An 18,004-nucleotide genomic window follows, 5' to 3' on the forward strand; every position below is an offset into this window, starting at 1 on the left:
ATAATGTGGGCTGCTCTTATCGGTAAAGAGAAATCCTCGTTTTGCCTTGTCCCGAGTCGTATGAAAGCAGACTATATATGAAATTGCTGGACAGTGAACTTATCGCGTTTGCTAAGGAATATCATGGCGACAACTGGGTGTTCCAGCAGTATAACGGGCTTATCCACGTCGCAGGGTATACTAGAGCCTTTTTTGAGTGGCGTAGTATTCCCTAACTTCGGTGTCCGTAAATGAAATTTCATATTAATAAATCGAAAACATTTCATTCAAATTGTTTACCTATTTAAAAGTTAATACTTAACTAAAAATTTGAATTTATTTTCTATGGTATAAAATGAAGTTTTATTAATTTGGTGACTTTTTCTTTTCGCATGGTATATATTTTTGTTTAATTCTACTTACTAACATCTAACAAAAATAAATCAAACATGAACAAAATATGCAATGAAGAGTATAAAATAGAAATTGAGAAAAATAACAGTGCACAAATATCAATTTTACTGAGGTATAATTATACTAATACACACCTTACGCATAACATCTGCCGCACAAATACCGGGATATGGTGTCGACCCCAACGTGACTATTTCCCACATCAAAACACCAAAGCTCCATATATCAGATTTCGCGGAAAAAATGTTGTCATAAAGAGATTCTATAGCCATCCATCTTTGAAATAGACAAACATTTTGGTAATCATTATTTTAAATTTAAATTTCATATTATGTGAAAATGTACTTATTTCATTTCTATTCATAAAAGTCATAAAACTACACGAGTTAGATATAGGGTTATATATCTCAAAATGATCAGGGCCACTAGACGAGTCAAAATCCGTTTAGTCTGTCTGTCCGTCCGTGCAACGGATAACTTGAATCAAAATTGAGATATCTTGACGAAACTTGGCACACATGTTCCTTGGGACCGTGGGAGGGTTGCTTTCAAAAATGAATAAAATCGGACCACTGCCACACTCACAAAATGACGAAAACACATAAAGTGACATAACTAAGCCATAAATAAAGTTATAGAAGTAAAATTTGGAATAAAGGATCGCACTAGTAAGGGGCATATTTGGATGTAATTTTTTTGGTTAAGTGGGCGTGGCCCCGCCCCCAAAACGGTTATTTGTATATATCTCGCAAACCAATAAAGCTATATAAACCAAACTTTCTGCAGTCGTTTCTTTTAGCCACTTCTTAATACAGTCCAAATATGAAAGAAATCGGATAATAACCACGCCCACCTCCCATACAAAGGTTAGGTTGCAAATTACTAAAAGTGCGTTAACTCACTAACAAAAAACGTCTGAAACACTAAATTTTACAGAAGAAATGGCAGAAAAAAGCTGCACTTTTTTTACAAAATGGAAAATGGGAGTGGCATCGTCCACTTATGGCTCAAAAACCATATCTCAGGAACTGCTCGACATATTTCAATGAAATTCGGTATATAATATTTATAATATTTTCTTGACACCCTGCTGACACGTGTGGAAAATGGGTGAAATAGGTTCACAACCACGACAACTTCCCACATAACTCAAGTTGGAGTTCATCTGATTCCTTCACTTTATAAGATATACATAAGGAACCAATGAAGATGCGAAATAAAACTTTACACAAATACTGTATATGATCCGTGTCATCATTTGTGAAAAAATTTTCGAAATCGGTCTATATATTTTCAATGCCCCGGATATCGAATATGAAGAACTTAGTGCCTTATGGTAATTTTTCACCAAAAATATCGGTAAATCTCTCAGATATCTCAATTTAATTCAGAGGAAATCGTTTTCTTCTAATAGTGTCTCTGTACCAGAAATGGTTAAAATCGGGCCATAACTTCCCCTAGCTCTCATATATCTAATAATAGGATTTTCAAAAATCTTATCTTAATAAAAATATAGCAATAAATTGCGAGAGTATAAAATGTTCGGTTGCACCCGAACTTAGCCTTTCCTTACTTGTTTTCAATTAAAATGTGCTATTATTTAATTTTGATTATTGTCGTTTCAATTTAATTGTAGATATTGTTGTACATAATATATTACAATCCTTTTAAACATTGTTATTGTCCGTGCAAATACATATTGTTCTTCTTTAGTTTTCTTTTTTTTACTAGTTTTTCATTTATTTATTACTTTTAAATTTAATTTCCAATTGTCTTATTTATGGGGAGTCTGATTGCTTTTTAATACTCCTGCAACACCTTTCACAGAGTGTTATAGTTTCCTTCACATAACGATTGGGTTATATATGCATGTATACCAAAGTGGAACGTCCGTCTGTCCGCCATGCAAACGATAACTTGAGTAGAAATAAAATTTTACTCAAACTTTGTACACATATCCCTTGGCTCCATAACAGAGTTGTTATTGCAGATGGGCGAAATCGGACTGTTGCAACTCCCATAAAATGACGTTAACCTTGGTACGTAAAGTATTAACAATTTGAGCAAATTTTGTTAAATGGATGGGTTTTACTCGCTCATCCACGAAATCTTTCATAATCGTTTTTGCTTGTATCATAATATAATATATCGTCCATGTATGTTTGTGTTCACAGCACCGAAGTTGCTAAAGATTAAATTGTTGCACAAGTTTTTGCATCATTCACTATCCCAATAGCTAAATAGAATGATAGTTTTATGTTAAAAGTGGCTGTTTAATTGGTCTTATTTACGTACTAATACTTGACTAAAAACTTTTTCTACATGACCATTAATACATATATAAACATTTTCGAATTTAGTATAAGCAGCTTGAGATGAGGTTGTTATGTGTGTTCAAAAAATAAGGGGAATTGTATAATTTAAAATTTCACGGTCTTTTGTTTATTATAATTTTCTGCTGTATTCGTTGCTTACTTTGTCTGTAGCCGCCGCTAAGGTTAGACCCGTTCTCATCAGCTTATCGATTTACATATGTACATTTGTGAAAAGTTCACACTTTCTTGATTATTCGTGAATACTTGGGCAAAAATAATACTGTAACGATGCCCTAGACTTTTACAGGCGGCAATCTATATCAATATCCATTAGTATCTATTAGGTGTTACAAACAAACAAAAACCTATTATGCTTGTTGCGTAGTGTAAAAATTCCCAGAAATTACACCATAATTTTATGCTTGTCTCTACTTAATAGGGTTAGCGCTAGATATGGTTATTATTCTCTTTAGTGTTAGATTTGAACTGCTTGTAGATAGGAACTATCTTATTATTATTATTATTTTAATTTACCGTATTGGCAGTTTTCCTTCACTTTTTCTTTCATAAATTTTGGAAGTTATAACGTCGCGAGCAAATCCAAAATCCGCAACTTTACAAGTGTGTTCTTCGGTAATCAAAATATTTCTTGCTGCCAAATCTCTATGAATTATCTAAAAGAGGAAAAATCAAAATATTATTTTACATCATAAATAATATAATCTCTGTACTAAGATTATATCGAAATTGGAGCTGAACAACCAAGCAACATTGGCATGTTTTCCGTAATGCCGAAATCAAACCTTAGCACTTAATTCCTTCCTGTATATTGAGTCGACCACCTAGACTTACAAACACCGACTTGAATGAAAATCGATGAGATCAAATTATAATTCCACGGGAGCTCTGGTTGGTAAATTCTGGAGATATGTCATACATAAGTCGTAGACATCTCCAAATTATAAAATGCCAACGAATGACTGCAGCATAAATAGACCAAAATCGAACGTAATATTCAGTGCGGTGATGTAGTTCCCTTACGTGTATGTACCTGAGACCAACAGCGGTGTACCGCAAATCAGTAAATATATAGCGGCGGTTTTTATGCTCACTAAATTTTTCTTCTTAGCTCAATGGATATACAAAAATACTTAGCACTTTTCTACTTACAGTATGTATTTACTTATTCTGGGCGACAACACGGAAAAGTCGCTTTGAGTAAATGACATACTCTAATTGCCCAACATGGCAGGGTGACATTTTGTTCGTATGGTATATAAAACAGGAACATTTTCGCAGAACGTAATTTTGAGCATTTGTGTAACGTTGTTACATAATAAAACCGAATTACTCATCGAGAAAAGAAAGCGTTATTATTATTAATTGACTTACAACTAGTGGACGATCAAGACGGTAATTTTTCTTTGACGGATTTTATTTGTAAAAAACTATAAAATGTTATATTTCTTATTTATATGTACCAGTTGTGTGCAGCAGCTAAAAACATTAAGTACTTACCCCTCGCGATGTTAGATAATCCATGCCTTTAGCGACTTGGTACATAAACGACGTTAAATCACCTGAAGTTAGAGTTTTAGATTTTCCATGAGTATTCCCATAATGCCTATTAAAGTAAAGATAATGAAACAAATATTAAAAGAAGAAATAATATATGTAAATATTTTAATGAATAAAAGTTTGACGTAACATAATTATAAAGGAAAGAAAAAATTGAAAACAATGAAGTGTTCACGAAAATTAAGTGGGACGTGGAGACAAAACCAACAAAATACACTCATTGTGCGAATAAAAGTTTAAGTCATTTTTAAAATAATTTAGTTTATCTATTTCTTTGAAAAATACAAAATAATGTATTTAGGGCACAATTCCGATTTCTTTGGCGCCACGATCTGACCGCAGACGCCAAGTTTTCGAGATATTCGACTTTAAAGATCAAAAAATCAAAATTTTCAACATGTAATTTCAAACACGTTAACAAATTTTACGCACTTTTTTCACTTCAAATGTTTGAAATTACACTGCTAACATTCAATTAAAATCAAATTTTACATTTATTTAAGGTTTTTAAGCAAAAATTACTTATTTCAAAAATCACTTTTCACTCCGAAAATTCCCAAGATTTATATGTTTACAATTATGCGGAAAACGAGCACTTGGCAGCGCTCTACAATGTGGCCATTGTAGACATCATATATGAGGAATTTCGCAAAAATTCCTCTTTTTGTGAAAATTCCTCTTTTTTTTGCATAAATTCAAATTCCTATTTTATTTTACCAAATAAATTTTTAACAAGTAAGGAAGAGCTAAGTTCGGGTGTAACCGAACATTTTATACACTCGCAATTTATTTATTTAATTTTATTACTATAACACACAATTTGACTCACATGTTCGGTATACATATATATGGTATAAAGTCCATTGAAATTTTGAAAACCCTATAAGTATATGGGAGATAGGGGAAGTTATGACCTGATTTCACTTATTTTTGGTAAGAATACATATTATCAGATGAAAAATATTCCCCCTGAATTTCAGCGTTTGAAAAACGTAGCGTAGTTTCGTAGCATTTCATTTTACTCTTGCTACCGCTCCCACTTTGTCGAGAGCCACAGCATAGCCTAGCGTAACAATGTAAAAGTATGTGCTCTACTCTGCTCCGAGTTTTGTTAGGTAAAAAAATAAACGGGAGCGGGAGCAAAAAATTAAATTTTGCGCTATGCTCTGGCGAAGCGGTAGCAAAAAATTGATAGCGGTAGCACAGCAGAGCTAATGAAAATTTTTTATGTGCTACAGCTCTCGCATGTGTTAGTTGTTTTTTTCTTTTTCTTCAGAAATCTTTTCGAAGTATTGCACAGAGCTGTGCAATATACATTGAAGTACAGTAGTTTTCCGAAATAACGAATATTCGTTTTAACGAAAACCGCTTATAACGAAAAACCAAATTTGTTACATTGAGTACCTTAAATAACGAACATCGGAGATTTGTAAGTACTCGGTTTAACGAACAACATGAAGAAAGAGAAAAAAATCAAATAACATCGAAATCACGTATTATAAATATGTCCGTATTTTCCAGATATAAGGGGTATGCGGCATAAATCGGTTGAGAAGTGTTCGGGCAGAAATGCACGAGCAAAACCGACCACTGACCGACCCAAAAAAACCGGGTTTTCTACGAAAACCGACTACCCACTCGTCGAAGTTTTTGCAAAAAACCGGTTTTCGCTACACCATCCGACTACCCACAGTACCACGGGTGGGCCACAAAAAACCGAATTTTTGCGGCAAACGCCTGGTACTGTGTAGTACTACCGTAACCGGTTATTGGTTACTTTTTTGGCACCGGTTTTGTTTTTCAGTTCTCGCATGTGTTTGTTGTTTTTTTCTTTTTCTTTAGGACGAAAAACCAAATTTGTTACATTGAGTATCTTAAATAACGAACATCGGAGATTTGTAAGTACTCGGTTTAACGAACAACATAAAGAAAGAGAAAAAAATCAAAGAACATCGAACCAGAATTAAACATATAACTTGAGAAAAAGCAAAAGAAAGGTGCAAGTTGAAAATATTACTACGCTTTATTTCTACACGGTTATATTTTACATGGGTAAAGCATATAACCATAAACTGCAAATACTCTACTCGAGGTAAATTCTGAATTGAATTAAATTAAGGGGTGTCACGTATTATAAATATGTCCGTATTTTCCAGATATAAGGGGTGTGCGGCATAAATCGGTTGAAAAGTGTTCGGGCAGAAATGCAAACCGACCACTGACCGACCCAAAAAACCGGTTTTTCTTCGAAAACCGACTACCCACACGTCGAAGTTTTTGCAAAAAAACCGGTTTTCGCTACACCATCCGACTACCCACAGTGCCACGGGTGGGCCACAAAAAACCGGTGCCAAAAAGTAACCAATAACCGGTTACTGAAGTACTACACAGTACCAGGCGTTTGCCGCAAAAATTCGGTAGTAAGTGGGGTAGGGGTTTTTAGCGAAAAATTGGCAATACGGGAACCCTGTATATGCAATTTGTCAAAATAATATACACCGGCACAAAAAATTAGCTGATTTGACGTTCAACTTAACGCTAAATCCGTTTATGCATCCGAGTTATCTCGTCTACATACGTAAAGAAAATGTGTATATTCTATCCTAGCATTTAACTCGTGGTGAAAAAGTGTTTATGCATGTGGGTTGAACTTAACCGTGTATAATATAACCAAGTAGAAATGAAGCATAAACGTAGTATATGTTGAGTTTTATAAAAAAGCTTAAAATTATTGAAAAAACATATCTCTCTACTCGAAATAACGAAAAATTCGATGTAACGAATAGGCCTGACAATTAATGTGTTCGTTATTTTGGAAAACTACTGTACTTCAATGTATATTGCACAGCTCTGTGCAATACTTCGAAAAGATTTCTGAAGAAAAACAAAAAAAAACAACAAACACACGCGAGAGCTGTAGCACATGAAAATTTTCATTAGCTCTGCTGTGCTACCGCTCTAAATTTTTTGCTACCGCTACGCCAGAGCATAGCGCAGAATTTAATTTTTTGCTCTCCCTCCAGCTATAGTTTTTTACCTAACAAAACTCGGAGCAGAGTAGAGCACATACTTTTACATTGTTATGCTAGACTATGCTGTGGCTCTCGACAAAGTGAGAGCGGTAGCAAGAGTAAAATGAAATGCTACGTGAGTAGCGTAGTTTTTCAAACGCTGCTTAAAATGCAGTATTTTTGCAAAGTTCTGTTCCGATATCTTCACTAGTGCTTACTTTATATATTGCAAACTAAACAATTCATGTTGACTTCAAAGTTCTGGTAAATGGGAAGTAGATGTTGTTGTAAACCGATTTACAGCCCTATTCTCATGCCCTCACAAAAATCACCACACTCACTATTGTGAGGTTTTTGGATTTTGTGATGATTACCTTATGCTGGAGAAAATTCAAAAGCTCAAATGCTCACAATTTTCTCAAATATCTGTGACGTGTGAAAGCAGCCATCACAATACAAAAATATTTGTGTTTGTTTTGGTTTTTAGCAATATTTGTGAACAAATGTGTAAATATTTGCGTACTGTAACGAGCATGGAGGAATTGTTCTTTGAAAAAAATGGCCTCTATAAAAGTTCAGTTATCGAATAATTGTGTTTAACCGAATCTGGAGCAATATGGTCGTACCTCGCATTTTCATTTGTTGAGCGATTTGCTGCCAACCATATCTACGATCCGTTAAGGACGCATTATTTTTGTAAAGCAAAGGACACTGACGCACAACCTCTATAGACGATGATTTATACCCAGGTTATTTTTATACTCTCGCAACAAAGTTGCTACGAGAGTATTATAGTTTTGTCTACATAACGGTTGGTTGCAAGTCCAAAACTAAACGAGTTAGATATAGGGTTATATACATATATCAAAATGATCAGGGTGACGAAAAAAGTTCAAATCCGAACGTCTGTCCGTCCGTCTGTCCATCCGTCCGTGCAAAGCTGTAACTTGAGTAAAAATTGAGATATCTTGATGAAACTTGGAAGACGTATTTCTTGGCACCATAAGAAGGTTAAGTTCGAAAATGTGCGTAATCGGACCACTGCCACGCCCACAAAATGTCGATAACCGAAAATTTGGTACAAAGGATTGTTCTAGGAAGGGGCATATTTGGATGTAAGTTTTTTGGGGAATTGGGCCCACTACTAAGTTTTTTGTACATATCTCGCAAACTAATTAAGCTATATCAAGGAAACTTTCTAGAGTCGTTTCTTTTAGGTACTACCTTATACCGTCCAAAAATGAAGGAAATCGGGTCATAACCACGCCCACCTCCCTTACAAAGGTAATATTGAAAATTACTAAAAATGCAGTAAGTTCAGTAAGGAAAACCACCAGAAACCTTAAATTTCATTGTAAAGAGCTGCTCTCAAAATGGTATACAAAATTTTAAATGGGCGTGGTTCCGCCCATTTATGGGTCAAAAACCATATCTTTATTACTTGTTTTATAATTCTTTTGTTTTTTAACTTTCGACTGTAAATACGCAATTTCATTTGTTTCATTTGTTTACAAATTTTACATCAATTTGTATTTATTTTGAATTTATTTCTTTTGAAACAACTGTTTGACAGCAAAATGCTTTTCACCTTAATTGGTGATTTTTTTAAGCTTTTTTCTTATGAGGTTCGAGCCAGAATAGACTCACAAAATATACGTCACAAGAAACCTCACAAATTTTTCCTCACAACTCAGTTATGAGGTTTGTTCAGAATAAGGCTGTTAGACTATTTTCACACCATATCATTAAGAAGCTAGGAAGATATTATGAACCGATTTTCATTGAAATTGGTCGAGTAGTTTCGGAGATATGCAGCTCTTCTGTACCATCTTTATAATGAATTTTAAGGTTTCTGGTGGTTTTCCTTACTGAAGTAAAACATTTTTAGTAGTTTTCAACATAACCTTTCTATGGGATGTGGGCGTGGTTATAATCCGATTTCCTCCGTTTTTGGACTATATAAGGAAGTGCCTGAAAAAAACGGCTCCTGAGATTTTCGTTGATAAAGCTTTGGTGGTTTACGAAATATGTACAAAAAACTTAGTAGGGGGCGGAGTCACGCCCCTTTCCCAAAAAAATTACATGCAAATATGGCCTTTCCAAAACAATCCTTTGTACCAAATTTAATAGTTAAATTTTTGCTTAGTATCACAAACTCGAATGAATATTTTGACATGAAATTTGACATAAATGTGACTGACAGTACTACCAACCTAAAAAAAAATAATTCTCCAAATCCTCCGCCGCGTGCAGTTTAAATTCAAATGTCACCTTATTTTTTGGACACAGTAGTACATATGTACATCTCATAACAATTTTTGCAACAAAACTACTAAAAGCAAATGCAACTACCAATTTTGGTCCGTTCGGATTTAGTGATAACTAATTAACGCTAATAGTAATTGTTAAAGAGTCTAACCAACAATATACGTCAAAGAAATGAACCGTGTTAATCGTTCACCACTTGTAAATCAACTGCGTTGTTTCTTTATTGTGCTAGTCTTTTAATGTGCTGAATACATAGAAGACGTCAAGCGACGAGCGACATCTGTCAAATATTAAAATACACACGTTCTTATGAGCACAGATTTTTTGACAACAGCACGACTACGCGACAACAGGCTTGTAGTTGTCGTTGTCGCCAAATTAGAAATGTTTCTAATTTTGCCGACGACAATGGCCGCTGTAGAGCTAACACTAACATGTGAAATGTAAAATTATTCAAAGTTCTCACAAGTATGACGTTATTTTGCCAGCAGAAACGTAAAATAGTTTTGTTATATCATTTATAATAACAATCGATTATTTAAAACAAATAAATTGCCTATTTTTACATTTTTTGCGTAAATAATTTCACTTTAAACTAAATATGTAAATTTTATTGAAGTGAAAGATGTTAGTACGGCAACAATGAAATTGCTGTTTGATATGTCGCTGCCGTCTTCAAAATGTTCAAGACGCTGGCTTCGAAGCGACATTTGTGGTCAGCTGTCGCTACGTTGTGTCGTGTCGTCGTCTTTGTGTTCAGCACTTGTACGTGTGAAACACACGTACTTGCAATCATTTTTACACCATAGACGTGATGTCAGGTCAGTTGCTTGCTAACTTCACAGCGAGCAGGATGTATGGTGGATTGCACGCACGCATGTATGAACACAAAAGGCAATGCTTTTATATATATTACTAGTAGACCCGGCCACACTAGGGTGGCCCTTAGTTGTATGGAGGATAAAAAAAGTTTCTGGATTCTCGATCGCACCCCCTAGAAATATGCGAATAGCACAAAAACTAGTATATACAAAGTTTTGGGTCAATCAAAAAAAAAAATTCTGAAAAAAATAAAAAATTTTGCCATTTTTATGTCTCAGACTTCCATATTTCAAAGTCACACTATCCCTTACTGGTTTTCCATACCGTAATAAGATAATAAGAATAACATTATAACCGTTATAACGGTATATCACGAGCATGCGACGCTTGAGAATGCACCACATTAAATTTACTTTCATATTTGTATTTCTGTAACTCTATCATCAATCGACCGATTTTTAAGATTGTGGCAATTTTGGAAAGGTAATAAAATGCAGATCTTATTACAGTGTGGCTTTGAAATATGGAGACATAAAAATGGCAAAAGTTCTTAATTTTTCAGGATTTCAAGCTCCTTGCGCAACCGCTAAACCTTTTTTGATTGACCCAAAACTTTGTATATACTAGTTTTTGGCTATTCGCATATTTCTAGGGGGTGCGATCGAGAATCGGAATACTTTGGAAAATAAGGGCCACCCTAGGCCACACGTTGTTGTGGCTAAGGTATACATTAAATTAAGTTGGTCCAATCTTGGCTTCGGCGACGATATTGATTACTCGAGGTCGATTTATGTTACGCAGCATGATGACAACTCACACTACTTGTAATGGCAAAGTGAGTGGTGATAGTACAGGCAATTTTAAATAGTTTGGGATAATTGACTACGTCATCCTGGTTTGTAGCTGTGTCAACTCTCTTGGACCGAAATTCTCTCTCTTGGATTCTAAATTGTCGCATTAAGATCATCCATTCTTTCGAATGAATATGCTATTAATCCATTGAGGTGTCAACTGCGACCCTACCATGTCCAAGTGCTTCTACAATCGCAATTTGATATTGTTGCAAAAACACTCATATGTTAGTTGTTAATTGGCGATACTTTATGTGTCGCCACAAATTAAATGACTTTAGGCATGCGATTAGCCCGTCAGTAACAGTTGATCCAGGAATAATTGGAAGAGTCTGGCGTAAATCACCTGTTAACAGAATCCTGGCTCCGCTAAAAACGTTTATCGACAATCAAGATCTTTTAAAGTCCTGTGCAGTACCTCCAGCGACTTCTTGAATATTTGGAAAATCCTCGTTATAGCGCTATTTTTGGCGATGTTGCCGACTGCTGTTTTGTTCATTTGCAATTTAGGAGTAATTTCAAGGCCGAATGTGCCGTTTGTTTGCCTACTAACAGGTGCCTATTCCCGTTAACCGTGGATTCCTTGGAACCTTGGTGAAAATGTGTGAAATTGGTTCTGGAATTACATCAGCCCTCATATACTTTATATGATGATTTTCTATTGGACTTTATGCCGAATATATAGGTCATATTGTGTGTTATCTTAATAAAATTATATCAATAAATTGCGAGAGTGTAAAATGTTCGGTTGGACGTGAACTTAGCCTTTCCTTATTATTTACAAATTGTTTTGGGCTATCGACACAACCTTATACAATTGAACAAGAACAAAAATATTTTAACAAAGCAACAATGACAACCTTCAAAATATTATTTTTTTGTTTTCTCTTTTTATATTTTTCTTGTCAACTCGAATAAAATTTTTCCATATTTACTCACTTTGTAATCTTTTTCTGGCCTTCCACGAATATTTCAAGACTAAAATTAGCCAGATCGGTTTGAACTTCAACAAGCAATAACTTCCCGATTTTAGAAAACTTTTAATTTTCTTCGCGGAAAGTAAAAAAAATTTAGGGGTGGACCACCCTTAACTTTTAGGAGGATGAAAAATAGATGTTGTCCGATTCTCCACCCTAGCCGATATGCACGCTAAGATTCACGAAAATCGGTCGAGCGGTTTCAGAGGAGTTCAATAACGTACACCGTGACACGAGAATTTTATATATGTATTAGATTATATTTCTATTTAGATTATTAATTTTTATACTCTCGCAACAAATGTTGCTAAAGAGAGTATTATAGTTTTGTTAACGGTTGTTCGTAACACCCAAAACTAAACGAGTTAGATATAGTGTTATATATACCAAAGTGATCAGGGTGACGAGTGGAGTTCAAATCCGAATGTCTGTCTGTCCGTCCGTCCGTCCGTCTGTGCAAGCTGTAACTTGAGTAAAAATTAAGACATCTTGATGAAACTTGGCACACTTATTTCTTGGCACCATAGGAAGGTTGCTTTCGAAAATGAGCAAAATCGGACCACTGCCACGCCCACAAAATGGCGAAAACCGAAAACACATAAAGTGCCATAACTAAGCCATAAATAAAGCTATGGAAATAAAATTTGGTATGAAGGATCGCACTATGAAGGGGCATATTTGGATGTAATTTTTTTGGGGAAGTGGGCGTGGCCCCGCCCCCCTACTAAGTTTTTTGTACATATCTCGCAAACCAAAACCAAACTTTCTGCATTCGTTTTTTTAGCCAATTCCTAATACAGTCCAAAAATGAAAGAAATCGGATAATAACCACGCTCACCTCCCATACAAAGGTTAGGTTGAAAATTACTAAGAATGGGTTAACTCACTAACGAAAAACCTCAGAAACACTAAATTTCACATAAGAAATGGCAGATGGAAGCTGCACTCAAATTTTTTTTACAAAATTGAAAATGGGCGTGGCATCGCCCACTTATGGGTCAAAAACCATATCTTAGGAACTACTCGACCGATTTCAATGAAACTTGGTTTGTAACAGTTTCCTTACCTCCCAATAATATGTTGTGTTGTGTTGGCCAAATCGCTTCACAACCACGCCTACTTCCTATATACCAGAACTTGGAAGACGATCTGAATCGTTTACATTACAATATATAAATTAAGCACTAGTGAAGATATCGGTGCAGAACTTTGCACAAATACTGTATTTATAGTGTGGCACCCAATTTCTAAAAATCGCCGAAATCGGACCATAGGTTTTCAAGGCCCCATATATCGAACATGAGGACCTCGGTGATTCTAACCTAATATTATGGTTTCCAACTTTCAGTGGACTTTATACAATATATATGACGAATATGTGGTCAAATTGTGTATTATATAATATTAATTAAGTTAAATACATAAATTGCGAGAGTATAAAATGTTCGGTTACACCCGAACTTAGCCCTTCCTTACTTATTTTTATTAATTTTGCAAGTCAGTTCATAAAAACACAACGATTAATTTTCCAACTTCAATCGCCATTTAAAATGTTTGTAATATAATTAATAATGGTGTGTTTAATTCGAAGTAGTCGACTATGGATTTTTGTTTTGCAAAAAATGTAATTTACATAAAGTTTACTGCTTTATAATGTTTTCATACATATTTCTACGCAGTAAAAATAATTGATTGTATGTGTTAAGCTAACGTACACTATAAAATGTATTGTTAGGAAACCAGTATTGGTCCTAATTTCGCATACACTCTCACAAAATAAATTGTTTGATTGTATAAGTTTGCCGACCACTGGTATACAGCACCACGCCATCCCAAACATATGTACATATATGCTTATAGGTACATACTTGCAAATAAGCTTAGATTAATATTACATGTGTTCGAGTGAAACTACTACGCTAGAAATGGTAATGCAAAAAGGAGATGAATAAAAATCACAATTATGCGGATCATTCAGCATAGATTAATCAGCTGATTGATGTGATCGGTTTGTGTCCTTGCTAGCAATGCACAGGACTGCATTCCGACGTAATTAAATCTTGAACAGTGATAATATAAGTGAGAAATTTTATTTGTCTTAATAAATGAAAATTGTAAAATGGAGTTCCAACATCGACAAAAGACTTTATCATATACACAAAACTAACTAACATCTAATATATAAAAAGCACACGCCATTTTCGTTGTAAATCTATAACTTATGAATGGGCTCTCCGATCCAAACCAAATTTTTAGGCTTATTCGGACTATTTAGTAGATGGTTTATGTGAAGTTTGCACAAAATCGGTGGAAAGATTCTTCATTTATCAATTGCTGTTCGTTAGTTGAGAACAACTGAACCGATTTGTCTAATTTTAGTCTTAAAATGTTCATGGAGATCTCGGGAAGGTTTAAAAGATGAGAAAAGTTCGAATAATTGTAGGGAGTAACAATAGAAGTAGGAAATTTTATTTGTCTTAATAAATGCAAATTATCAAATGGAGCTCCAACATCGACAAAAGACTTTAACATTGTTCATATTCACAAAACTAACTAACATCTAATATATAACAAGTAAGGAAAGGCAAAGTTCGGGTGCAACCGAACATTTTATACACTCGCAATTTATTGAATAAATTTTATAAGAATTTACCCATAAATTCGGCATAAAGCTTATTAGAATAACGAAAATCGTCATATATCAGATATGAAGGCTAAGGTAATTCCTGAACCGATTTCATTCATTTTCACCAGCAAGGTACTATTTCCAAGACACTCACTTAATTTTGCTAAGATATCTCACATATTAACCAATACATATTTGCAGAATAAAGTCCACCGCCAAAAACAGAAAAACCTATAATTAGGCATATGGAAGATAGCAGATGTTATTACCCGATTTTAATAATTTTTGGAACCGAGACACACTTACCCATATTTTCGGTTAATATTTACCCTTATTCGCTGAATTCAACAAGTTCGACAATTGTTTCACAAGTGAAGCCAGAGATAATATGCACTATTTGTGTAAAGTTTTATTCCGCTATCTTCATTGGTTCCTTATGTATAAATTATAAAGTGAAGTAATCAGATGGAATTCAAAATTGAGTTATAAAGAAAGTAGTCGTCGTTTTGAACCGATTTTTTATCCGTGTTATCAGGGTGTCAAGAAAATATTATATAGCGAATTTCATTGAAATATGCCCAGTAGTTCCTGAGATATGGGTTTTCACCCATAAGTGGGCGATGTCACGCCCATTTTTCATTTTGTAAAAAAAACTGCTTGCAGCTTCCTTCTGCTATTTCTTTTGTAAAATTTAGTGTTTCTGACGTTTTTCGTTAGTGAGCTAACCCACTTTTAGTAATTTTCAACCTAACCTTTGTATGGGAGGTGGGCGTGGTTATTATCCGATTTCACCTATTTTCATGGTGTGTGGTATGTAAGAGAACCGACTGCAATAAGTTTGATTTATATAGCTTCATTGCGAGATATATACAAATAACCGATTTGGGGACCCTTAAACCCAAAAAAAAATACATCGAAATATGCCCTTCCTAGTGCGATCCTCTATTACAAAGTTTACTTTTATAACTTTATTTATGGCTTAGTTGTGACACTTTATAGTTTTTCGGTTTTCGCCATTTTATGGAGGAGGCAATGGTCCGATTTTGTCCATTTCGAAAGCAATCTCCTCAGGGTGCCGAGGAATACGTGTTCCATGTTTCGTTAAGATATATCAATTTTTACTCAAGTTATCCGTTGCACAGACGATCGAACGGACGGTTCAACCGTTATGTGAACAAAACTATAATACCCTCTTAGCAACTTTTGTTGCGAGAGTATAAAAATGTGTATGGAAAAAAACTCACTTTTTGTAATTTCACAATTTTATTAATTCAAATCAAATACAATTATCAAAACTTATGGGTCAAAAACCATAACTACTCGACAGATTCGAATGAAATTCGGTATATAATATTTTCTTGGCACCCTGATGATACGTGTGGAAAATGGATGAAATCGATTCACAACTACGCCTACTTCCCATATAACTCAATTTTGAATCCTTCTGATTCTCTCACTTTATAATGTATACATAAGGAACAGATAAAGATAGCGAAATAAAACTTTACACAAATACTGTATTTGACATCACTTGAGGAAAAATTGTCAAAATCGGACCATGACTTTTCAAGGCCCCTGATATCAAACGTGAAGCACTCAGTGCCTAAGGGTAATTTTTCACCGAAAATATAGGTAAATTTTTAAATAAATTTCGAGAGTATAAAATGTTCGGTTGCACCCGAACTTAGCCTTTCCTTACTTGTTTTAAATATTTTTTTTCAATCTTCTTCTTCTTCTTTTTGACTGGCGTAGACACCGCTAACGCGGTTATAGCCGAGTCCAAAACAGCGCGCCACGTATCCCTCCTCCTGGAAGTTTGGCGCGAATTGGTTATACCAAGCGAAGTCAGGTCCCTCTCCACCTGGTCCTTCCATCGGAGTGGAGGTCTCCCTCTTCCTCGGCTTCCACCAGCGGGAACTGCATCGAACACTTTCAGAGCTGGAGCACTTTCATCCATTCGAACAACATGACCTAGCCAGCGTAGCCGCAGTTTTTTTATTCGCTGGACTATGTCTATGTCGTCGAATAACACATACAGCTCATCGTTCCATCGTCTGCGGTATTCGCTGTTGCCAATGTTTAAGGGACCATAAATCTTCCGCAAAACCTTTCTCTCGAAAACTCCTAGTGCCGTCTCATCGGATGTTGACATCGTCCACGCTTCTGCACCGTAAAGTAGGACGGGAATGATGAGAGACTTGTAAAGTTTGGTTTTTGTTCGTCGAGAGAGGACTTTACTTTTCAATTGCCTACTTAGTCCATAGTAGCACCTGTTGGCAAGAGTGATTCTGCGTTGGATTTCCAGGCTGACATTGTTATTGCTGTTAATGCTGGTTCCCAGGTAGACGAAACTATGTACAACCTCCTCCATTCCAACCTAAGAGCAGGGAAGACATAGATTCCTCAGTTGAAAGGTTCACAGAATCTTATCAACAAGCATTAGAAGTGGCATGTCCACTTACTCGCAGTAAGGGAAGAATTAGACCCCAATGGTGGTCTCCCGAGCTTAAGAAATCTCAGAAAGAGTGCAGGAGGCAATTTAACGTAGCGAAACAATCCCAAGTAGAGAGAGACTGGGAACGATACTATAGCCTTCATAAGTTATACAAAAGGAAATCAGGAAATCAAAACGTAAATCGTGGAAATACTTCTGTGAAGAAATCGAGACGACGACAGAAGCGTCTCGGTTAAGAAAAGTAATAGCAAAGGCTACACTTACCGCCTTAAACTCGGTGGTAACAAAGATTGAAAGGGCTCTAGTGGTAAAGGGATACGCTCTCATAGCCTTCTTAGACATAGAAGGCGCGTTTAACACTATCCAGCCGAAGGCCATTATCAACGCGCTTAAAGATCTGAACGTCTCGGAATCACTCATGAAACTTATTGAACATATGCTTCTAGGCAGGTTCATAACTTCAACGCTGGGGGTTTCGACGATGTGCAGATCTGTCCAAAGGGGTACACCTCAAGGAGGCGTGCTATCCTCACTTCTATGGATCCTAACAATGAATAGTATGTTGTTAGATCTAGAGAAAGGGGGAGTACATGTGGTGGCCTACGCTGACGATGTGATGGTATCAATTAGGGGAAAATTCCCACATATACACACGGACCTTATGCAAACAATGCTAAATGAGATAAATCGTTGGGCAAAATCATGTGG

At 35.4% G+C, this 18,004-nt stretch overlaps 1 protein-coding gene across 8 annotated transcripts in view; it reads right to left on the reverse strand.

The window, feature by feature from the left end:
* Positions 1–18,004, reverse strand: part of LOC105219972 (tyrosine kinase receptor Cad96Ca) — a 161,006-nt gene that overhangs the window by 1,071 nt on the left and 141,931 nt on the right. For 5 of the 8 annotated variants that reach the window (XM_054230845.1, XM_054230844.1, XM_054230843.1 and 2 more), the window contains 3 exons: positions 4,227–4,332; positions 3,243–3,382; positions 528–669 (listed from right to left, as the gene is read on the reverse strand). In XM_054230845.1, coding sequence (XP_054086820.1) covers positions 528–669; positions 3,243–3,382; positions 4,227–4,332 — 388 coding nt within the window. Of the gene's footprint in view, positions 1–527; positions 2,630–3,242; positions 3,383–4,226; positions 4,333–18,004 lie in introns of those variants that run through there. The other 3 variants (XR_008471217.1, XM_054230859.1, XR_008471224.1) reach the window with 3 other exon arrangements.

The sequence above is a fragment of the Zeugodacus cucurbitae genome, chromosome 2 (genome assembly GCF_028554725.1).
Source record: "Zeugodacus cucurbitae isolate PBARC_wt_2022May chromosome 2, idZeuCucr1.2, whole genome shotgun sequence".
Classification (NCBI taxonomy): Eukaryota; Metazoa; Arthropoda; class Insecta; order Diptera; family Tephritidae; genus Zeugodacus; species Zeugodacus cucurbitae.